We start from the raw sequence: 24,291 nt of genomic DNA, 5'->3' as shown, positions 1-24,291 counted from the left end.
AAACGTGGGTGGCTTGCATGAAGACAATCAACCCCCCCCCCCCACACACACACAAACCACATGCCCGGTGATTCTGATTCCAAGGTTGCAGTTGACCGTAGGGGTTTGGCAGTCATCTTCATCTCTAGCAATGGAATCGATTCTCCTGAGATCGATTCCACGTGACAATGAGGAGGGGATCAGGAGTAGGGGTGAGGTGGGGGGGAGGTGGCCGTGGGGGTCTTTATTTAGCGAGGCTTTCTGACTGGGGGCACTTCACTCGGAGCAGACATGGCTACAGGTGAGGTGTGGCTCACGCGTGTGAGCTCTCTTCACTCGCACGTGTGAGCTCTCTTCACTCGCACGTGTGAGCACTCCTGTGAACTGTCACGTGTGAGCTCTCACTCACTCCTGTGAACTGTCACACGTGTGAGCTCTCTTATTCCTGTGAACTGTCACACGTGTGAGCTCTCTCACCTGTGAACTGTCACGTGCGAGCTGTCTCACTCCTGTGAACTGTCACGTGTGAGCTCTCTCACCTTTGAACTGTCACGTGTGAGCTCTCTCTCACCTGTGAACTGTCACGTGTGAGCTCTCTCTCACCTGTGAACTGTCACGTGTGAGCTCTCTCTCACCTGTGAACTGTCACGTGTGAGCTCTCTCTCTCACCTGTGAACTGTCACGTGTGAGCTCTCTCTCTCACCTGTGAACTGTCACGTGTGATCTCTCTCTCACCTGTGAACTGTCACGTGTGAGCTCTCTCACCTGTGAACTGTCACGTGTGAGCTCTCTCTCTCACCTGTGAACTGTCACACGTGTGAGCTCTCTCACTCACCTGTGAACTGTCACGTGTGAGCTCTCTCAGCTGTGAACTGTCACGTGTGAGCTCTCTCTCACCTGTGAACTGTCACGTGTGAGCACTCACTCCTGTGAACTGTCACGCCTGTGAGAGCTCTCACTCACACAGGTGGCCATTCACACGGGTGATGTGTCACACACGGGTGAGGTGCCACGTGGGTGAGCGGTCACACACACGGGTGAGCGTGTCACGTGGGTGAGCGTGTCACACACACGGGTGAGGTGTCACGTGGGTGAGCGTGTCACACACACGGGTGAGCGTGTCACGTGGGTGAGGTGTCACACGGGTGAGTGGTGGGTCGCTGAGTCACCGTGGCTCGGCCTCTGTGATGTGATTGTGGGGGGTGAGGGGGGGGTCGGGAGGGGGTGAGGGGGTGGGACTCTCCCGCATTTGGGGTCACGGACTGCCGACCAAAGTCCGAGACTCGGGTCGAGTCCCTCGGCGTCTCGAGCGGGCAGTCGCGGCCTCTTGCCTGCATACAATAAGCGTGCCACACGTTCCTATGGCGGGGACGAGTCCGTCCACAGGGAGGGCTGATGGGCTGAGTCAACACCCATCGCCGCCACTGGGTTCCGTTCAGAATCAACGTGCTTTTTAAGAGTATTCGGCTGCGATGCATTCCCAAATTGGTAAGCCACTTTCACTGAGCTGGCCTTTCGTGGCCGGGTGGCTTCTATTATAAAAGCCCGACGTTTCGTTTGTCCGTCAACTCAATCATAAGGGAGCCCTTCAGAAAGTTATAGAAAGTGGACCCCCCCCCCACCCAAACTCCACATGTGGCGGTCAACAGTTGAAATACAAAAACTTTACATCGTAAAGTAATTGTATTATTTTTCCTTTGCTATACAGCCGGATAATAAACGACAAATCGCTAACCTTAAACACCCAGTCGCTCATAAAAGTCGAAGGCGGTATAGTACTATAGTAATAGAGCAAGTGCAGACTCACTGAACCGGAATTGATAGCTTGAAAGCATTTAGCGCGGGGCCCTTGAAAGTGCGGGGCACGTAGCATCATATGTGGCTACTTTTGCTACTGGGATCATATAATCGGGCACTGCTACACACCCTACATGCAACAGAGTCAGTAGTATCTGCACACATTGAGTGAGGGGGGGGGGATAACAGGACATCGGTGAGGACGAATGTACGAGACACACAGTGCACAGAAGCCCCCCACAGGAGCTAGAGAATGAGATAGCCGTAGGCAGCCAAACATTCTCGTCTGAAAAGAAAAAGCTGTACAGCTCAGTGGGCCTTAGCTGGCAGTACAAAGATGTGAGTTGAGTTAGTTTCGAAGCTTCTTGGGCATGCGAGCTACGCGACTCAACCAACGCAGCCTCGCCTGCCCGAGGAGCTCACTGATGATGGGACTGTGTTTCCAGATCTTTCAAAGATTCGTGAGCTCCTCACGCACAAACCGAGGATGGATCGTAGACAGGCCCGCCTGAATGTTTCAAACCGGCGCAGGTGTTCATTTAAAAAAGGCTCCACGTTTCGCAAGCATAGAGAAGGAGGGAGGGCATTGACGGTAGCCGAGAAGACCTGAAGTAGCAAGATTAATATATTCTGCCGCCCGACTGATTCGGAGTTGAGACCTCCACTGAATAAGAACAACTGCCCAGGGTACGGGAAACTCCTCCAAACTGTCTCCACGACTGCCCCCATAACTCGTGTGGAGCTGAGGTGGTGGAAGTGTTTGATGGCACAGAAATACCCAGGCAGGTGCTCCGTTTTGGTGAGGTTTGACGGTGAAGGCCCCCACAACCATGCTTTCGAAAAGCCACTCAACGCACGCGACACGCGCTTTAAGCGAACGTTCAAAGGTCGCAGCGTTGCCCTGCGGTGCCCCATCCGTGAACTCGACCCATAAACGTGCACACTCGTCAGAGCAGGCGGGGAAGATACAAACTCCACACTCGCACAGTCACTCGTTCTGCAGAACAGGGCGAGGACACACTCAGACGGCGGGTAAAACAAGAATAGAAAGTGCAGACTCCACTCGCACTGAAAGACAAAGATCCCCCGTGTAGCCTGTAACAGACTGTAGGGGCAAGTGCTGTTAGCGAGCAGCACCTATGAAGGCCGAAACTGCACACGAGGGGGTGGGTGGCCAGCACCACGCCTGGCCGCCTTTGTCTCCCCAGTGGCGATGTTTACACACCGTACCAGGTACTAACTCGAGGCTAAATCGACCTAGGGGAGGCACAAGACCGGTTAACATAATCGTCGCTGGTTTTGGTGGCCGTGAGCGGGAATCGAACTCGGGTCGCCCAGTTCGTAGCGTGGCGCAGCGCTGACCGCTACACTACCACTCCCCGCTACTCTTATCACTCACACACATTCACGCATTATTGCATAACAGGGGCAGAACACACGCATTTCACTCGCTCACAACTGCTCACTCGCACTCAACGACACATATTTGCGGAACACGATACAAACTCCACACTCACAGCCACTCACACGTAAAAACTCCACGCTCAACACTTTAAACACTTCCAGAATAGTGGGTTTTTTTGGGTTGGATCGCGTAAATATATAAATGTTGTGTCGTTAAACTCGTCACCACCCGACACAGCCAACTAGTAAGGTTTGTCATGTTAACAGAAAGTGTCCAATTCGTTACTAGCACAGCACTAGTGTATAGTGTAGTGTATAGTAGTGTAGTGTATAGTAGTGTATAGTGTAGTGTATAGTGTAGTATATAGTAGTGTAGTGTACTGTATAGTGTAGTATACTAGTACAGCACACCGGTTGTGTGTTGGAGAGCTAAGACACAACATTTACAATCTAAGTACGACGCTTCGCCAGTAATTACAACTAGCTCAATCGACTATTTGGTGGCGGGGTTAACGACACATTCTGATGAAGCTAGTTGTATAATTACTGGTGAAACGTCATCAGCCTGATGAAGCTAGTTGTAATTACTGGTGAAACGTCATCAGCCTGATGAAGCTAGTTGTAATTACTGGTGAAACGTCATCAGCCTGATGAAGCTAGTTGTAATTACTGGTGAAACGTCATCAGCCTGATGAAGCTAGTTGTAATTACTGGTGAAACGTCATCAGCCTGGTGAAGCTAGTTGTAATTACTGACGAAACGTCATCAGCCTGATGAAGCTAGTTGTAATTACTGGTGAAACGTCATCAGCCTGATGAAGCTAGTTGTAATTACTGACGAAACGTCATCAGCCTGATGAAGCTAGTTGTAATTACTGGTGAAACGTCATCAGCCTGATGAAGCTAGTTGTAATTGCTGACGAAACGTCATCAGCCTGATGAAGCTGGTTGTAATTACTGGTGAAACGTCATCAGCCTGATGAAGCTAGTTGTAATTACTGGTGAAACATCATCAGTCTGATGAAGCTAGTTGTAATTACTGGTGAAACGACATTAGCCTGATGAAGCTAGTTGTAATTACTGACGAAACGTCATCAGCCTGATGAAGCTAGTTGTGATTACTGACGAAACGTCATCAGCCTGATGAAGCTGGTTGTAATTACTGGTGAAACGTCATCAGCCTGATGAAGCTAGTTGTAATTACTGGTGAAACGTCATCAGCCTGATGAAGCTAGTTGTAATTACTGGTGAAACGTCATCAGCCTGATGAAGCTAGTTGTAATTACTGACGAAACGTCATCAGCCTGATGAAGCTAGTTGTAATTACTGACGAAACGTCATCAGCCTGATGAAGCTAGTTGTGATTACTGACGAAATGTCATCAGCCTGATGAAGCTGGTTGTAATTACTGGTGAAACGTCATCAGCCTGATGAAGCTAGTTGTAATTACTGACGAAACGTCATCAGCCTGATTAAGCTAGTTGTAATTACTGACGAAACGTCATCAGCCTGATGAAGCTAGTTGCAATTACTGACGAAACGTCATCATCCTGATGAAGCTAGTTGTAATTACTGGTGAAACGTCATCAGCCTGATGAAGCTAGTTGTAATTACTGGTGAAACGTCATCAGCCTGATGAAGCTGGTTGTAACTACTGGTGAAACGTCATCATCCTGATGAAGCTAGTTGTAATTACTGGTGAAACTTCATCAGCCTGATGAAGCTAGTTGTAATTACTGGTGAAACGTCATCAGCCTGATGAAGCTAGTTGTAATTACTGGTGAAACGTCATCAACCTGATGAAGCTGGTTGTTATTACTGGTGAAACGTCATCAGCCTGATGAAGCTAGTTGTAATTACTGGTGAAACGTCATCAGCCTGATGAAGCTAGTTGTAATTATTGGTGAAACGTCATCAGCCTGATGAAGCTAATTGTAATTACTGGTGAAACGTCATCAGCCTGATGAAGCTGGTTGTAATTACTGGTGAAACGTCATCAGCCTGATGAAGCTAGTTGTAATTACTGGTGAAACGTCATCAGCCTGATGAAGCTAGTTGTAATTATTGGTGAAACGTCATCAGCCTGATGAAGCTGGTTGTTATTACTGGTGAAACGTCATCAGCCTGATGAAGCTGGTTGTAATTACTGGTGAAACGTCATCAGCCTGATGAAGCTAGTTGTAATTACTGGTGAAACGTCATCAGCCTGATGAAGCTAGTTGTAATTACTGGTGAAACGTCATCAGCCTGATGAAGCTGGTTGTTATTACTGGTGAAACGTCATCAGCCTGATGAAGCTAGTTGTAATTACTGGTTAAACGTCTTCAGCCTGATGAAGCTAGTTGTAATTACTGGTGAAACGTCATCAGCCTGATGAAGCTAGTTGTAATTACTGGTGAAACGTCATCAGCCTGATGAAGCTGGTTGTAATTACTGGTGAAACGTCATCAGCCTGATGAAGCTGGTTGTAATTACTGGTGAAACGTCATCAGCCTGATGAAGCTAGTTGTAATTACTGGTGAAACGTCATCAGCCTGATGAAGCTGGTTGTAATTACTGACGAAACGTCATCAGCCTGATGAAGCTGGTTGTAATTACTGACAATACGTTATCAGCCTGATGAAGCTAGTTGTAATTACTTACGAAACGTCATCAGCCTGATGAAGCTAGTTGTAATTACTGGTGAAACGTCATCAGCCTGATGAAGCTAGTTGTAATTACTGACGAAACGTCATCAGCCTGATGATGCTAGTTGTAATTACTGACGAAACGTCATCAGCCTGATGAAGCTAGTTGTAATTACTGACGAAACGTCATCAGCCTGATGAAGCTAGTTGTAATTACTGACGAAACTTTATCAGCCTGATGAAGCTAGTTGTAATTACTGGTGAAACGTCTTCAGCCTGATGAAGCTAGTTGTAATTACTGGTGAAACGTCATCAGCCTGATGAAGCTAGTTGTAATTACTGGTGAAACGTCATAAGCCTGATGAAGCTGGTTGTAATTACTGGTGAAACGTCATCAGCCTGATGAAGCTAGTTGTAATTACTGGTGAAACGTCATCAGCCTGATGAAGCTAGTTGTAATTACTGGTGAAACGTCATCAGCCTGATGAAGCTGGTTGTAACTACTGGTGAAACGTCATCATCCTGATGAAGCTAGTTGTAATTACTGGTGAAACTTCATCAGCCTGATGAAGTTAGTTGTAATTACTGGTGAAACGTCATCAGCCTGATGAAGCTAGTTGTAATTACTGGTGAAACGTCATCAGCCTGATGAAGCTGGTTGTTATTACTGGTGAAACGTCATCAGCCGGATGAAGCTAGTTGTAATTACTGGTGAAACGTCATCAGCCTGATGAAGCTAGTTGTAATTATTGGTGAAACGTCATCAGCCTGATGAAGCTAATTGTAATTACTGGTGAAACGTCATCAGCCTGATGAAGCTGGTTGTAATTACTGGTGAAACGTCATCAGCCTGATGAAGCTAGTTGTAATTACTGGTGAAACGTCATCAGCCTAATGAAGCTAGTTGTAATTACTGGTGAAACGTCATCAGCCTGATGAAGCTGGTTGTTATTACTGGTGAAACGTCATCAGCCTGATGAAGCTAGTTGTAATTACTGGTGAAACGTCTTCAGCCTGATGAATCTAGTTGTAATTACTGGTGAAACGTCATCAGCCTGATGAAGCTAGTTGTAATTACTGGTGAAACGTCATCAGCCTAATGAAGCTAGTTGTAATTACTGGTGAAACGTCATCAGCCTGATGAAGCTGGTTGTTATTACTGGTGAAACGTCATCAGCCTGATGAAGCTGGTTGTAATTACTGGTGAAACGTCATCAGCCTGATGAAGCTAGTTGTAATTACTGGTGAAACGTCTTCAGCCTGATGAATCTAGTTGTAATTACTGGTGAAACGTCATCAGCCTGATGAAGCTAGTTGTAATTACTGGTGAAACGTCATCAGCCTGATGAAGCTGGTTGTAATTACTGGTGAAACGTCATCAGCCTGATGAAGCTGGTTGTAATTACTGGTGAAACGTCATCAGCCTGATGAAGCTAGTTGTAATTACTGATGAAACGTCATCAGCCTGATGAAGCTGGTTGTAATTACTGACGAAACGTCATCAGCCTGATGAAGCTGGTTGTAATTACTGACGAAACGTTATCAGCCTGATGAAGCTAGTTGTAATTACTTACGAAACGTCATCAGCCTGATGAAGCTAGTTGTAATTACTGGTGAAACGTCATCAGCCTGATGAAGCTAGTTGTAATTACTGACGAAACGTCATCAGCCTGATGAAACTAGTTGTAATTACTGACGAAACTTTATCAGCCTGATGAAGCTGGTTGTAATTACTGACAATACGTTATCAGCCTGATGAAGCTAGTTGTAATTACTGACGAAACTTTATCAGCCTGATGAAGCTAGTTGTAATTACTGGTGAAACGTCTTCAGCCTGATGAAGCTAGTTGTAATTACTGGTGAAACGTCATCAGCCTGATGAAGCTAGTTGTAATTACTGGTGAAACGTCATAAGCCTGATGAAGCTGGTTGTAATTACTGGTGAAACGTCATCAGCCTGATGAAGCTAGTTGTAATTACTGGTGAAACGTCATCATCCTGATGAAGCTAGTTGTAATTACTGGTGAAACTTCATCAGCCTGATGAAGCTAGTTGTAATTACTGGTGAAACGTCATCAGCCTGATGAAGCTAGTTGTAATTACTGGTGAAACGTCATCAGCCTGATGAAGCTGGTTGTTATTACTGGTGAAACGTCATCAGCCGGATGAAGCTAGTTGTAATTACTGGTGAAACGTCATCAGCCTGATGAAGCTAGTTGTAATTATTGGTGAAACGTCATCAGCCTGATGAAGCTAATTGTAATTACTGGTGAAACGTCATCAGCCTGATGAAGCTGGTTGTAATTACTGGTGAAACGTCATCAGCCTGATGAAGCTAGTTGTAATTACTGGTGAAACGTCATCAGCCTAATGAAGCTAGTTGTAATTACTGGTGAAACGTCATCAGCCTGATGAAGCTGGTTGTTATTACTGGTGAAACGTCATCAGCCTGATGAAGCTGGTTGTAATTACTGGTGAAACGTCATCAGCCTGATGAAGCTAGTTGTAATTACTGGTGAAACGTCTTCAGCCTGATGAATCTAGTTGTAATTACTGGTGAAACGTCATCAGCCTGATGAAGCTAGTTGTAATTACTGGTGAAACGTCATCAGCCTAATGAAGCTAGTTGTAATTACTGGTGAAACGTCATCAGCCTGATGAAGCTGGTTGTTATTACTGGTGAAACGTCATCAGCCTGATGAAGCTGGTTGTAATTACTGGTGAAACGTCATCAGCCTGATGAAGCTAGTTGTAATTACTGGTGAAACGTCTTCAGCCTGATGAATCTAGTTGTAATTACTGGTGAAACGTCATCAGCCTGATGAAGCTAGTTGTAATTACTGGTGAAACGTCGTCAGCCTGATGAAGCTGGTTGTAATTACTGGTGAAACGTCATCAGCCTGATGAAGCTGGTTGTAATTACTGGTGAAACGTCATCAGCCTGATGAAGCTGGTTGTAATTACTGACGAAACGTCATCAGCCTGATGAAGCTGGTTGTAATTACTGACGAAACGTTATCAGCCTGATGAAGCTAGTTGTAATTACTTACGAAACGTCATCAGCCTGATGAAGCTAGTTGTAATTACTGGTGAAACGTCATCAGCCTGATGAAGCTAGTTGTAATTACTGACGAAACGTCATCAGCCTGATGAAACTAGTTGTAATTACTGACGAAACGTCATCAGCCTGATGAAGCTAGTTGTAATTACTGGTGAAACGTCATCAGCCTGATGAAGCTAGTTGTAATTACTGACGAAACTTCATCAGCCTGATGAAGCTAGTTGTATAATTACTGGTGAAACGTCATCAGCCTGATGAAGCTAGTTGTAATTACTGGTGAAACGTCATCAGCCTGATGAAGCTAGTTGTAATTACTGGTAGAAAGGCATCAGCCTGATGAAGCTAGTTGTAATTACTGACGAAACGTCATCAGCCTGATGAAGCTAGTTGTAATTACTGATGAAACTTCATCAGCCTGATGAAGCTAGTTGTATAATTACTGGTGAAACGTCATCAGCCTGATGAAGCTAGTTGTAATTACTGACGAAACTTCATCAGCCTGATGAAGCTAGTTGTATAATTACTGGTGAAACGTCATCAGCCTGATGAAGCTAGTTGTAATTACTGGTGAAACGTCATCAGCCTGATGAAGCTAGTTGTAATTACTGGTGAAACGTCATCAGCCTGATGAAGCTAGTTGTAATTACTGGTGAAACGTCATCAGCTTGATGAAGCTAGTTGTAATTACTGGTGAAACGTCATCAGCCTGATGACGCTAGTTGTAATTACTGGTGAAACGTCATCAGCCTGATGAAGCTAGTTGTAATTACTGGTTAAACGTCGTCAGACTGATGAAGCTGGTTGTAATTACTGGCGAAACGTCATCAGCCTGATGAAGCTAGTTGTAATTACTGGTGAAACGTCATCAGCCTGATGAAGCTGGTTGTAATTACTGGTGAAACTTCATCAGCCTGATGAAGCTAGTTGTAATTACTGGTGAAACGTCATCAGCCTGATTACGCTAGTTGTAATTACTGACGAAACGTCATCAGCCTGATGAAGCTAGTTGTAATTACTGGTGAAACGTCATCAGCCTGATGAAGCTGGTTGTAATTACTGGTGAAACGTCATCAGCCTGATGAAGCTAGTTGTAATTACTGGTGAAACGTCATCAGCCTGATGAAGCTATAGTTGTAATTAACGTCGTACTCAGAAGGTAAATATTGCTGGTTTACTCTCCAACACACCAGTGTTCTGTACTAGCAATGAATTGGCACGTTCTGATTACGTGACAAACCTTACTAATTGGCTGTGTGTCGGGTGGTGGTGGGTTTAACGACACCTTTATAGATGTATGCGATCTTAAACAAAATAAACCTGTTTGTGGATATTGGTCGCGAAAGCCTACGTGTTAAACTGCAAACACTTGCACGCACACTCACTCCAATCACTCGCACCCTATCAAGACACCAACACTCAATGTCAGCTTTCCCCGCGTTGTAAGTGACAAGAAGACTCGGTGCTATGAAGCGATAACCGGTTGAACCAGCAAGTTTTTCACCCCAGAATGGCATGCATCAATTGACATTCCCCGACAGCCGACGTACAGACAAGCTGTAGAGCGGCATAGCCCCGGGATAGATATATAATCACAGTACTGTACACAATACAGAAAGTGGCTCAATACATTTTTTTTAAAGGCGATGCGATGGGCTATAATGAATACGTGACAGAATAAATTATGTGTTGCGTTCATGCAGAAGGAAAGCATTCAAGCTTCAAGGCGGTGCCGAATGTGGGGCTCTTTCGGTCCACAAATCCTCCCTGCCATCCAAGACATCACGTGCGATCCACAAATCGTCGCTTTTGAGCATGCCAATGATGCTCTTTGGTTCTGTCGGTAAAGTCACGTAGGTATAAAATAAATCACGACGTTTCGATTGCAACACAAGCAATCATCATCAGGTGGGAAAACCACAGCAACATCTTTTTTGCTGAAGTGGGAGAGAGAGCTGCCGTGGTAAGAGGTTATATAGGTAAGAGAGGGGGGAGGGGCAAGGGGAGAGAGAGAGAGGGGGGGGTGGGGTAGGGGAGTGCTGCGTGGACGTGAGGAGAGGGACGTGAGGCTGGGGGGGGGGAGAAGTGGACGGGGCTGGAAGTGGGAGGCGGAGAGAGCTGGGGATGCGGGGGGGAAGTTAACTCGGAAAAAATAGACTAGTACCCGGCAGATATGATAGACAACAACCATAAAGCAGTTAGGGTTTTACCTGGTTAATAACATCCTTCCAATGATTGCTCAATTTGTATCCATCTTCTCGGTTGATGTTATATCTATGTTTATATATCTGCATGGCTTCATGAACAAACCTTTGATAGTAGCCCGAAGGTTTGCAGAGTACCTTGGTATCGGTAAAAACAATATCATGCAAGCCCACAGCGTTATAGCAATGGTCAGCAACGGCAGAGGTATTGGTCCTGCCGTGTTTCAGATCTGCCTCGCGGACACGGTCCGAGACATGTCGTTTCGTTTCCCCGATGTAACCGCTGCCGCAGGTAAAACTCAGTTTGTAAACTCCAGGATATTGCATGTCAGGAATGACATCCTTCACAGATGGGATTAGATCACAGATTTTGTGTACTGTGAATCGGACCTGGATCTTGTGTTTGTTTAAGATTTTGGAAATATTTTTGGTAACACCTGCTATGTATGGTATAATGATGGTTTTAATTGGCTGCACAGGGGGTTGTTTCTCCATGGTTGGAGAAACAGCTTTGCGGATTGTGCGGTCCGAGTACCCATTCATCTTGAGGGCCTGGTGTGCGTGTTCCAGTTCACTGGCTAGGTGGTGTTGGTCGGAAATGCAGTGGGCCCTGTAGTGTAGTGTTTTGATGAGGGAATTCTTCGGTGCCGGGTGGTGGTGGGAATCAGGTTTCAGATAGGAATCTGTGTGGGTGGATTTCCTGTAGACCGAATCTCCCAACGAGCCGTCAGGTCTCTTCTCAAACAAAACATCCAGGAAAGGTAGCTTACCATCTCGATTTAAAGCTTTCGTGACGGTAAAGTCACGTAGAATGAGAATAAAATAATAAATTGATAAAATAAAATAACACAATAATATTCTCACAAGAGAATATTATTGTGTTATTTTATTCTCACAAGAGAATATTATTGTGTTATTTTATTCTCACAAGAGAATATTATTGTGTTATTTTATTTTATCAATTTATTATTTTATTCTCATTCTACGTGACTTTACCGAAAGAACCAAAGAAGATGTAGCTTACCATCCTTCTCCACTTCCATGGTAAATTTGATGGATGGGAGTATGGAATGATGTGGTTGATAAATTGGTTCAAAGCTGGCAGACCATGTGGCCAAATGACGAAAGTGTCATCTACATATCTCTTCCACAAGAAAGGACGTAGGGTGGATGTCTGGATGGCATATGTTTCAAATTTCTCCATGAAAACATTCGCTATCACTAGTGATAAGGGGGAACCCATGGGGGTACCTTGATTTTGTTTGTAAAAAGTACCATTCCAGGTGAAGTAAGTGTTGGTAAGGCAGTGCCTAACCAGAGTAGGTACATCAGGATTCAGTCCATGTTGGACTAAGTCTTCAATTATTGCTAAGGTGTCAGGAACAGTAACCTTGTTGAACAGAGAATCTACATCAAAGCTGACGAGCTAATCATCTGGGGACAGTAAAATGCCCTTGATTGGAGAGATCAAGTGAGCTGAGTTACGTACTGCTGAGGTAGTCTTGCCCGTGAATGGAAGTAAGGTGTCAGACAGAAAACGGGCCAGTTTGTAGGTAGGTGAGTTGATAGTGGAAACGATGGGCCGAAGTGGAGTGCCTTCTTTATGGATTTTAGGAAGACCATAGAATCTGGGTGGTCTAGTAGCAGAAGGTTTTAGGCAGAGCCGTTTGACTGGTTCAATTTGAGAAGTCAATCTGGTAATGATATTATTGGTTTTTGTAGCCAGGCGGTTAGTAGGATCTTTGTTGATTTTGGTGTAACTGCCATCATTAAGAAGGTCCTGGATTTTGTTGTTGTATGTGGTTTTATCCATGATGACAGTAGCATTGCCCTTGTCGGCCGAGAGGATGACTATGTCATCTCTCTTTTTCAATTTGGCAAGTTCAGAGCGCTCGTCTTTGCTGATGTTGCTGATGGGTTTCTTAGCATTTTTAAGGATGGTGGCAATTTCAGATCTAGCAACGTCTGTCGGGATGCGTCCCAAGCCTTTGAGGGCTACGTCGACCTGGGCGATTATATCATCCACTGGGATATGTTTAGGGGTGACTGCGAAATTCAACCCTTTAGCTAGTACCGATTTTAGGCTGTCGGAAATTAGGATGTTACTCTGATTTATGACAATCTTGTTAACATGTTACTATGATTGATGACAATCTTGTTAACATGTTACTATGATTGATGACAATCTTGTTAACATATAACTTTTTCACGTGTGGCTCTGGCTTCTATTTTGACGGGAGGTTGAATTTAGAGATCAAGTTAACTTTACATTTGGTTGACATTGAAGTAGCAAAAGAGACTGTCATGTTATCTACATGGTCCCAATCAGAAGTGGACATTTTATCCGTGAATTTTGAATGTGTGATTGTAGAAGTCTTGTCTAAATAATCAAGTTCAAATCGGAGCATTCTTATTCTCTCTGAGATGAGCAATAGGCTAGCTTTAAACAAGATCTATTTAGCATTAGGAGAAGTGACAGCAGCAGATGTGAGTGTAAATGCGATCGGTATTACCTTGTTATCGCGGCATCTCTTGAGAAAGGTGAGCGACTCAATCAGGTGAGCCTTCTTGTCTCGCAGCCTGTTAAAAGCTCTAACAGATGTGTGAAAACCCTCCCCGTAGAGGCGGTTCAATCTACATTGAAGCTTTCGTGACTGCAGGAATCCACACTTTTTGGTTCTTTCGGTATACATGTGCCTATGTGTTCGAGCATGGATCGATCACGGATCAAGATTTGTATCCTTCCAAATCGGTCGATTCACCATCTTCCCCCCTTGACCCCCCCTTGACCCCCCACCTCCCCCCTTGACCCCCCCCCACCTGCCCCCGCCCTCCTCAGCCCCGCCCCCAGCTGGTGCCGTGCCTCAGAAGCTGCTGGTGCTGGACGTTGACTGCGGCGTGGACGACGCCCACGCGCTCATGATCGCCCTGGGAGACGCCGCGCGCGCGCGCGTGCTCGCCGTCACGTGCTGCAACGGCAACACGCACGTGCGCCAGGTGGCGGACAACGTGGCGCGCGTGCTGCGCGCGTGCGGAGCGAGCGCGCGGGTGAGGAGGGGGTGGGGTTGGGGGTCCTCACCCGCACCACTCACCCCCAAGACAAAAGGGGCGCCACGTTGGCTCGGATATGTTAACAACCTCGCCTGGTCTACAGGAGTTTCCTGGGCTCGATCCCAACCCTGACGCCTGCTGAAAATTTGGAGTCTGCGTGTCTCTCTCTCTCTGTGGTGAGATGTTAACTACCTCGCCTGGTCTGCAGGAGGTCGTGGGTTCGATCCCGACCCTGACGCCTGCTGAAAATTTGGAGTCTGCGTGTGTCTCTCTCTGTGGTGAGATGTTAACTACCTCGCCTGGTCTACAGGAGGTTGTGGGTTTGATCCGGGTCCTTTGCGTGGACTTTCTCCAGGTCCTTTGGTTTTTCCCTCCACATTTAGAAACAACGTGCGTTTAGAGCATTTGGCTGCTATACATTTCCACTTGATGAGCCACTTCGTTGAGCTATCGTTTGTGGCCAAATCGCTTCTGAACAAGAGCTATACAGCTCAGTGTGCCCTACCTGGTTAAATACAAAGTTTAATTTAAGTTTAGTTAAAAAAAAAATCCCTCGTATCCGAATCAGAATCTTTATTTAGACTGGAGGAGGAGGAAGTTACAACAAACAGTACAAAAAACGATAGGAGTGCCACATTGATCAAATGTAAGAAAGTCACTAAAAGAAATAGTGACTTGCACAGTAGAGGTCACAATGGTGGGTCCTGTATGGTACATCCAGTGCAACTCGAACAGCAGATTGATAAAGCGGGTAGAGTATACAGAACAGCCTTGAACAGTCACTGTTGGGACAAGTACTGTCAGTGAGTAGCAGCATCTATGAAGTCCGGCACGGCACACGGGGTGGTGTGGCCAGCAGCACGCCCCTCACCACACGAAACACAGGGAGAGAGACGGTGTGAGAGCCAATGGAGTAGACACGGGCTGAGAGACAAGAGGAGAGAGGAGACTTGGACAGAGATTGACACGGGGAGAGGCGGGTTAAGAGCCAAGGGGATAGACACTGGGAAAGAGAGACATGGGGGGTGGTGGTGGCATGTGTGAGAGAGACACCCGTGTGATGATGCATTTACGTCGAACTCCTTTCACACCGTACGTAGCTAATCCCGCGTGTCCCCCGCAGGTCCCCGTGTTCCTAGGGGCCTCCGCGCCGCTGCTGGCCAAGCCGATGGACGCGTCCTCGTTCCACGGCAACGACGGTCTGGGGGACTCCCCGGACCCCCCCGACCCGAGCCCCGTGGCGGTGAAGAAGCAGGAGGAGCACGCGGTCAATGCGCTCGTCCGTCTGGCCAAGGAGAACCCGGGACAGGTCCATTGATTTGTATCATTGTACATATATACAGTACATTCATCAATAACAAAATAATTAGAGTCGACGTTTCAGCCTAGGCTCTGGCCTAGGTCTCGGCCTAGGCTCCGACCCTAGGTCTCGGCAAAGGCCCCCACCTAAGTCTCGGCAAATGTTCCGGCCAAAGTCTCAGCCTAGGCTCCAATCCAAGGTCTTGGCAAAGGCTCCGGCCTAGGTCTCAGCCTAGGCTGTGGCCTAGTTCTCGGTTGTATAGGTCTTGCCACCCCTGGTCTAGGTCTCGGCCTAGGCTCCGACCTTCGATCTCGGCCTAGGCTCGGATCCTAGGTCTCGGCCCAGACTCCCCACCTTAGGTCTCGTTCTCTCAGCCTCCGTCGTGAGTCTGCTCCGTGCCGCCCGCAGATCACGCTCGTGGCCGTGGGGCCCCTGACCAACGTGGCGCTTGCGACGCGCATGGACCCCGACTTCACCTCGCGCCTCAAGGAGCTCTTCATCATGGGCGGCACCGTGGAGGGTGCGTGCTCGCCGTGCCCGTTTACACATTTGGTGTCTCATCAGCAGAGTCGGGCTCGCTTGAAGGATTGGTTCAACACGGGAAAATCCGCAACATTGAGTGTGTTATCAGTCGTCAGGTGAGTTTGAAACCATTGGTTTAACCTGAGGAGAACTCTGGACCGGTTTAGACCTTCACGAGCAAAACCCTGGACTGGTTTCGACATTTAGTGTCTCATCAGTAGTCAAACAAGATTTAAACCATGGGTTTGTGTGCCGTGCCGGCCTGCATAAACACTGCTGCTACTCGATGACAGCGCTTGTCCCCAACAGCATGTTAAGAGAATAGGTTTTCCCCTTTTTTCTGGCAACAAAACAGCTGTGTTAAGATGTTAAAACACCAAACTGAAACCTTTTACAAGGAATCACGTCACTGCATTAACCGCAATGCTTGTGGTCAGAATGGAAACAAAAACCACACTCTGATAATATGATGCATTGTCTTTGAAACTGATTGGCCCACACCAGAGAGAGCTTTCTTTCGAGCCTCGTCTCAAAACGGTGTTAGACCAGAGGACACCAAAAGGCTTTTTGGCATTCTCCGGTCTGGACCAATCAGGTTCAAAGACAATGCCACATATTATCAGAGTATGTTTTTTCTTTGCATTCTGACCACAAGAATTGTGGTTAATGCAGACACGATTCCTCGTAAGAGGTTTCAGTTTCATGTTTTATCATCTTAACACAACTGTTTTGTTGCCAGAAAAAAGGGTGAAAACCTATTCTCATATGTTGGTACTGGCAAAGGGAGGTCCCATGAAGCGTGTTAAGACTACACGGGGGATCTTTGCCTTTGTGGTGCATGCAGCGCGTGGGAACTGCACCATGTGCGGGGAATTTAACTTTGCTGCGGACCCTGAGGCTGCCTACGTGGTGCTGGAGAGCTGCAGATGCCCGCTGCACATTGCGAGCTGGGAGTTTACCGTCCGCAACGTCATTCCCTGGGTTTGTAGCACAGAGACTCACCTACCCACTCACTCACTCACACGCTCACCTACCCCATTACTCACTCACCTACCCACTCACATGCTCACATACCCACTCACTGACACACTGACCTACCCACTCACTCACCGACCCACTCACTCACCTACCCACTCACTCACACGCTCACCTACCCCATCACTCACCTACCCACTCACACGCTCACCTACCCACTCACTGACACACTGACCTACCCACTCACTCACCGACCCACTCACTCACCTTCCCACTCACCTACCCACTCACTCACCTTCTCACTCACTTACCTACCCACTCACACGCTCACCTACCCACTCACTGACACGCTGACCTACCCACTCACTCACACAACAACTGCCATTCGCCACTAAGTGGTGGTCATGTCACCACGACGCTTGTGCCAGACGATGTACACGTTGAGGCCACGTAAAGTGTCGAACGCCCACTGGCAGGAGGTCACGAGGCAGACGCAGGTGCCACGGGTCGACTGACTGAGATGACTGAGATGACTGGCTGATGCACCACCTGTGTCCCCTCCTGTGCCAATTTGCTGTGCTTTAGCCACCCGGCGCTCTGCTCATTGTTGTGAGCATCGCTCCTCTGCCCTCCGTTGCTGTTGGAGGGCGACTGCCTCCAACTGCCCAGTAGCATCCTTCACGAGCCTCATCCACAGAGGCCAATCTTGACACCGCTGGTACCAGTCATCGGCAAGTCCACTCAGCTCCACATCCTCCATCTCTTCTCTAGCCCGTGCCGCGCCCATTTAGCCCCCTCTATCTGGCCGAACAGAAGCTGTTTAGGAGGCTGGGCATACGGGCTACATCACCCAGCCAACGCAGCCTTGCATGCCAGAGGAGCTCACCGATGGGACTTTGTCCAGATCTTTCAAGGATTTGTGAGCTCCTCACACAATCCAGCCTGGTTAAACCCAGCATGGATCGTAGGCAGGCAGCCTAACTTTTCTAACTAGCGAAGATGTTACTTTAGGGAGGTCCACGTTTCACAAACGTAGAGAAGGGAGGGAATGACTGTGGCGAAGAAGACCTGAAGCTTCATGCGGAGTCACAGACCAGGCAGCTTCCACACAGCATTACGCAACCGATGAAAAGATAATGCCACTCGAATGATTCTGAGTGAGACCTCTGCTGTCAAACCGGAGCCGGTCATGAGCACACTGCCCAGGTATGGGAAACTCTCCACTCTCTTCACAACTGCACCATCACCAATTGGGAGTTGTGGGGGTGGAGTGTCCGATGGTACAGAATACCCAGGCAGGTGCTCCGTTTTGGTGGGGCTGATGGTAAGGCCCCACCTCTTGGTGGCAAGCTCCAGGTTCAGCAGCAGCGCCTCCAACTCCTTCTCTGAGTGAGCAGCAATTACCAGATCATCAGCATACATAACGTGGTTGACCAATAGGGAACCATTCCTTGACCACACCCGGGCATCGATCAGCCTCCCATTGTATCTGTACCAGATGGAAATTCCTCCAGCACAGCCAGCAAAGGTTTCACGAACTACATGGTCGAAAAAGATGTTAAATAATGTGGGAGCCAGAGGACATTCCTGTCGCACTCCAAGGTTAACAGGGAATGGCTCCAACTCCCGGCCACATAATTTTACCTGGGCCTGTGCACCATCATGAAGGTCCTTAATGAACGTGAGCAGAAGGTTAGGGACTCCAAAAGTATGAAGAATAACCCAGGCCCCAGGCCTACTGATGGTATCATAGGCCTTGACAAGGTCAAAAAAGCAGAGATGTAGGTTTTGTTGGAATTCCCTACACCTCTGCTGTAGCAGACAGACAGAAAACATGGCATCTGTGCAGGACCGCCCTTTCTTGAAACCGCATTGGGGCTCCGCAAGCCTCTCCTGAGCGTGCCTTGCAAGGCGATGTTGAATAATCCTTGCCAGGACCTTTCCCGGCACACTGAGGAGTGAGATGCCCCTATAGTTGTTACAGTCTGTGTGGTCCCCCTTCTTAAAGAGGGGGACCACTAGGGCATCCTTCCAATCCTGCGGAACCCGACCAGTGGTCCAGACTGTTGTTATGATATCATTTAGGACAGTCAGTGCAGAAATGCCACCCTCCCTCAGCATTTCGCTTGGGAGATCATCTCTGCCCAGTGCCTTTCCTGGTCTCAGGCTCTAGATTGCCTTCAGCACTTCCTCAACAGATGGCGCCTCAGCCAGCCACTCACAGGGGGTGACTTCTTCCAATATTTGAAACACCGCAGCCTCAGCAGGGTCATTCCCACTTTGTCCCACGATGTTTCCAGGCTGAGGGATTTCCCCTCCCCCAGGACCTCACAGAAATGCTCAGCAAATCTGCAAACCTGTTCCTGGGGATCGGAGATTGGATCACAGTTAATTCCCCAATGATGGTAATAGATGTGGCGCTGCAGGTTACTTTTTTATGGAGTTAAATAGAGATTTGTGATCGCGGGCCAGCAGCCCACGACCACCACCCATCATTGCAGCGCCTCTCGGCTCTCCGAACCTCCAATTGAAGGCTGCGGTAAGCCTCCTCATTCTCTGACGTGAGATGCTGTAGACGATGAGAGTGGGCCTGTCGCTTTTTCTCAGCCAGCCTGAACACCTCCTCTGTCAGCCAGGGTCTCTGGGGAGGTCCTGACCGTGTACCCAAAGCAGCGATTGCAGCCGCATGAGTCACAGTCTTAAACCTCGCCGATTGCCCCTCAACATCTGGAGGAGTGGGGGACGATGCCAACCCCAGCCGCAAGTGATGATGAAATTCTCGCTTGCAACGTTCATCAGCTAGCTGAGACCAGGATAATTTAGTTTTGAATGGGGTCCTGGATGTACACCCACCACCGGAGTGGAAGAATGGCACGCTCATCTTACAGATGACAAGTCAATGGTCAGTTGGCAGATCAGCTCCACGGTAGGTCCTGGTGTCAAGGACATGGGCCCGCATCCGATGTTCCATCACTATTTAGTCCAGTAGATGTTCTTGCTTAGACCCGGCATGCATCCATGATGTTGTGTGGATACGCCGATGCTGGAATAGCGTGTTAGAAATTACAAGCCCATGAGCTGCACAAAAATCTAGCAGCCTCCTACCATTGGTATTGAGCTGATCTGGCCCATGCCTTCCAATCACCCTAGACCAGGTGCCAGCATCATGACCAACTCGGACATTGAAGTCACCCAACAAGATGACTCTATCCCGAGGGGCCACTTTAGCTAGCACCTGTGACAGGTCATAGAAGGCATCTGACCCATCGGCCTTGCCTGCATCCCTCCACAGATGTTCGTCTTCGGTGGGAGCATAAGTAACCATGACCACCACTCCTCGCCTCCGGTTGATGGGAAGGCGAGCCAAAAGTAGCCTGGGGCTTACCGCTTCCCACACCTCATCGCCACGCTCCCACGCCCCCTTCACTCTTTTGTTCAGAAGAAGAGCCACTTCCCGTTGTTTGGCAGTCTGCTGCCCCGAGGACTGTCCAACCCTCATGGTGGCAGGAGCCAGAGCTGATCCACCGGACCTCCTGAATACCACAGAGATCCATGCGGTACCCGATAGAGGAGTGGCAACCTCTCCTCCACAGTGAGCGTTCGAACATTCCATGTGGCTACCCACATTGGTTTTTTGTAGTTTCTGGAGGAGCCCCGAGGGTAAGGATTCAGTCTCCTGGCTCCGCCAAATGGGGTTTGGCCAGGAGACGTCATAGACGCCTGTCCCCCCGGAGCCTCCGGCAGAAGCTTAATTAGATATTTTAGATGTGGTTTTGTGGTAATTAATTGAAGGTGGAGGGGTTACCAGCCCCTCGCACCCGTCCAGAGCCCCCAGTTGGCCGCTGTGATGGTTACAAACGCCAAGAGGGGAATGGTCAATCTAAATTGGCCCTCCCCCCCACGGCACTGCCCACCATAGCGTTGCCGTCTGGGACCAACGAGGAGGTGCCTACCCACTCACACACTCACCTACCCACTAACTCACACGCTCACTTACCCACTCACACACTCACCTACCCGCTAACTCACACGCTCACCTACCCGCTCACTCACACGCTCACCTACCCGCTAACTCACACGCTCACCTACCCGCTCACTCACACGCTCACCTACCCGCTAACTCACACGCTCACCTACCCGCTCACTCACATGCTCACCTACCCGCTCACTCACACGCTCACCTACCCGCAAACTCATATGCTCACGTACCCACTCACCCGCTCGCCTACCCACTCACTCACTCACACCGCCGCTCACCCACCCACGCTTGCTGCTGCTGCTGCAGGAGTTCTACGACGAGTGGACCGCCACCGACACGGAGCGGGGACGCTTCGTGAAGCGCATCTCGGCGAAGAGCGCCGCCTTCGCACGGGAGGCTGGCCGCGGATCTGTGGTATCACTCACCACCCTCCCCACTCACTCACCACCCTCCCCACTCACTCACCACCACCCCCCCCCCCACTCACTCACCACCCTCCCCACTCACTCACCACCCCCCCCCCCCCCACTCACCAACCTTCCCACTCACTCACCACCCCCCCACTCACTCACCACCCCCCCACTCGCTCACCACTCTTCCCACTCACTCACCACCACCCCCCCCCCACTCACCAACCTTCCCACTCGCTCACCACCCCCCCCACTCACTCACCACCCTTCCCACTCGCTTACCACCCCCACTCGCTCACCACCCTCCCCACTCGCTCACCACCCATCCCACTCGCTTACCACCTCCACCCGCTCACCACCCTCCCAACTCGCTCACCACCCTCCCACTCACCACCTTCTCACCACCTTCACGCTCAGCACCTTCTCTCATTCACTCACCGCCTGTTGCTCACGATCCTCCTGCTCACCACCCTCTCACCCACCCACCCTCTCACTCACCCACCCTCTCCACTCATCTCCCTACCTCCTCACTTCCCATCATCTCCCCCTCGGTCTCCCATCACGACGAGGAAGCCACTGGGAGCTCTGAGCTTTTCAATAATCTCGTTCGAAAACTCACTTCTTTAGAGCGCACCTCCGATTGTCACGGTTGGCTACGCACGATGCTAAAGAAGTTCAACATACATGCATGCAACACGCATGCAGCACGCATGCAGCACGCATACAACATACAAACAACATGCCTACATACCTCTGCCCCGTCTCTGTGGACACCAGGAGCTGTTTGCCGGCCCGGGCTTCGTGCCGTGCGATACCTACGCAGTGGCCGCTGCCTTGGACCCGGACTTCGTCACCCAGTGGGCAGAGCACTCGGTGAGTGGGGCACCGGGGGGGGGCACTGGGGGGGTGGAGGGAGGGGGCACGGGGGGGTTATGCCCCCCCCTCCATCCAGGTGGCAGCATCAGTGTTGATATTTGGACCCCCACAGGCTCACAGAGAGAGCTCTCTCTCTGCCTTTGTAGAGCGCAGGTTAAAGCCCCCCCCCCCCCACAACAGCACCGTGTATTGGCACGTGTGTGTGGGGGCGCAACGGTTAGCGCGCTGCTGTGCTACGAACCCGGCGAGGCGAGTTCGATACCCGCCGACGGCCAACACCGGTGGCGATTTTCTGAACGGGTCCTGGGCCTCTCCTAGGTCGACTCGGCCTCGAATGAGTACCTGGTGCGGTGCGTAAAACATCGCCACCGACCACACCCCGTCGCCGCTTCTGCTCGCCGCTAACGGCACTTGCCCCGACGGCCCGTGCGAGGCTTATGCGGGGGGGGGGGGGGGGACCCTTGTCGTTGACGCTCCACGTGCTCCACGTGCTCCACGTGCTCCGCGTGCTCCGCGTGCTCCACGTGCTCAGGTGCGCGTGGAGCTGCACGGCGCTCTCACGCGCGGCCAGATGGTGGTGGACTGGCTGGGCATCATGGAGGACCCGCCGCTGGTCAAGGCACGCATCATGGTCCGGTGCGACATGACGCGGCTCAAGGCCATGCTCGTCGCGGCCGTGCAGTGACCGGCCGGACGGCCGCTCGCATGTCCCCGCTGACCGACTCACTCACCCACTCACTCACTCACCCACTCACTCACCCACTCACCCACCCACCCACCTACTCACCCACTCACTCACTCACCCACTCACTCACTCACCCACCTACTCACCCACTCACTCACCCACCCACTGACTCACCCACTCACTCACTCACCCACCTACTCACCCACTCACTCACCCACTCACTCACCCACTCACCCACCCACTGACTCACCCACTCACCCACTCACCCACCCACCCACTCACCCACTCACCCACCCACCCACCTACTCACCCACTCACTCACCCACTCACCCACCCACTGACTCACCTACTCACTCACTCACCCACCCACTCACTCACCCACCCACTCACTCATTCACTCACCCACCCACCCACCCACTCACCCACCCACCCACTCAGCCACTCACCCACTCACCCACCCACCCACCCACTCACCCACTCACTCACTCACTCACCCACCCACTCACCCACTCACTCACCCACTGACTCACCCACTCACTCACCCACTCACCCACCCACCCACTCATTCACTCACCCACCCACTCACTCACTTACTCACCCACCCACTTATCCACTGGGGCTTCTGGCATACAATGACGCGCGGGCTGTCCACATTTTTGTGATTTGTCTCAATAATAAATTACACAAACGTCAGCGTCGCTTGTCTCAGTAATCTGTGTTGGCCACTCGAGGTACAGCGCAACGCACCAACACAATTACCCATAACCGCCATGAGCACGGCTGCCGGGTGATGATTCAGTCCACGTGGCTCCTGGCATCGTCCCCACAGCAACTTGCCCGCCGCGGTGTGCGGTGTGGTGCGGTGTGGTGCGGTGTGGTGCTGTGCGGTGCGATTCATCCGCTCGTCGTGCGTCGGGGTTCAAGAGTTGCTTCGCCATTTGTACCGCGCCTCGCGTAGTGCGGTGGCGAGGAAGACGTCGTCTCCCTCGCCCGGTACGCAGGACGTCGTGGGTTCGATCCCGACCCTGGCGATGCCTGCTGCTGCTGCTGTATATTTGGAGTCTGCGTGTCTCTCTCCCCGGGTCCTCCGGTTTTTCCCTCCACATTTAGAATCAACGTCACGCGTTTAGAGTCTTTGCCTGCTGCTATAAATGTACACGTGATGTTGAGCTCACATTTGTGGCCAGGTCGCTTCTGAAAAAGTGGTCCGTAGCTCAGTGGGCCCTTACCTTGTAACATTGAAATAGATGTTCATAGATATATTTACCAGTTTCGCCATTCAGTGTCTCATCAGCAGAGCCGGGCTTGCATGGACCGATGCTGGTGACCTGCCAGATGTTTAGTTGGAAGATGAAGCAGGTACAAAGGACTCTTTTTTTTTATTCGCACCCTTACATTTGGGGCTCCAAAGTGGAACATAGATTC

General features: G+C 49.8%; 1 protein-coding gene across 1 annotated transcript; it reads left to right on the top strand.

Annotated features, from left to right (window-relative positions):
* The first annotated feature begins 255 nt into the window (after positions 1–255).
* LOC116955786 (nucleoside hydrolase-like) lies at positions 256–23,559 on the top strand. The gene is made up of 8 exons (XM_032977112.2): positions 256–280; positions 13,908–14,116; positions 15,243–15,428; positions 15,828–15,939; positions 16,786–16,922; positions 21,202–21,309; positions 22,083–22,178; positions 22,714–23,559. The coding sequence occupies exons 1-8, from the start codon at positions 271–273 to the stop codon at positions 22,864–22,866; spliced, it is 1,011 nt and encodes a 336-aa protein (XP_032833003.2). The 5' UTR covers positions 256–270; the 3' UTR covers positions 22,867–23,559.
* The last annotated feature ends 732 nt before the right edge of the window (positions 23,560–24,291 follow it).

This window comes from Petromyzon marinus, chromosome 61 (assembly GCF_048934315.1).
Source record: "Petromyzon marinus isolate PM22_M1 ecotype Great Lakes invasive population chromosome 61, UKy_Petmar_22M1.pri1.0, whole genome shotgun sequence".
NCBI classification, from domain to species: Eukaryota; Metazoa; Chordata; class Hyperoartia; order Petromyzontiformes; family Petromyzontidae; genus Petromyzon; species Petromyzon marinus.
Note: the sequence above shows the minus strand (reverse complement) of the source record. Positions and strands in the feature narration are given on the sequence as shown.

Excerpts from the sequence above, each read along its gene's own strand:
- LOC116955786 (XM_032977112.2), top strand. Across the intron at positions 14,117-15,242 it reads CGTGCGGAGCGAGCGCGCGG|GTCCCCGTGTTCCTAGGGGC; the intron begins GTGAGGAGGGGG and ends TGTCCCCCGCAG. Across the intron at positions 16,923-21,201 it reads TCCGCAACGTCATTCCCTGG|GAGTTCTACGACGAGTGGAC; the intron begins GTTTGTAGCACA and ends CTGCTGCTGCAG.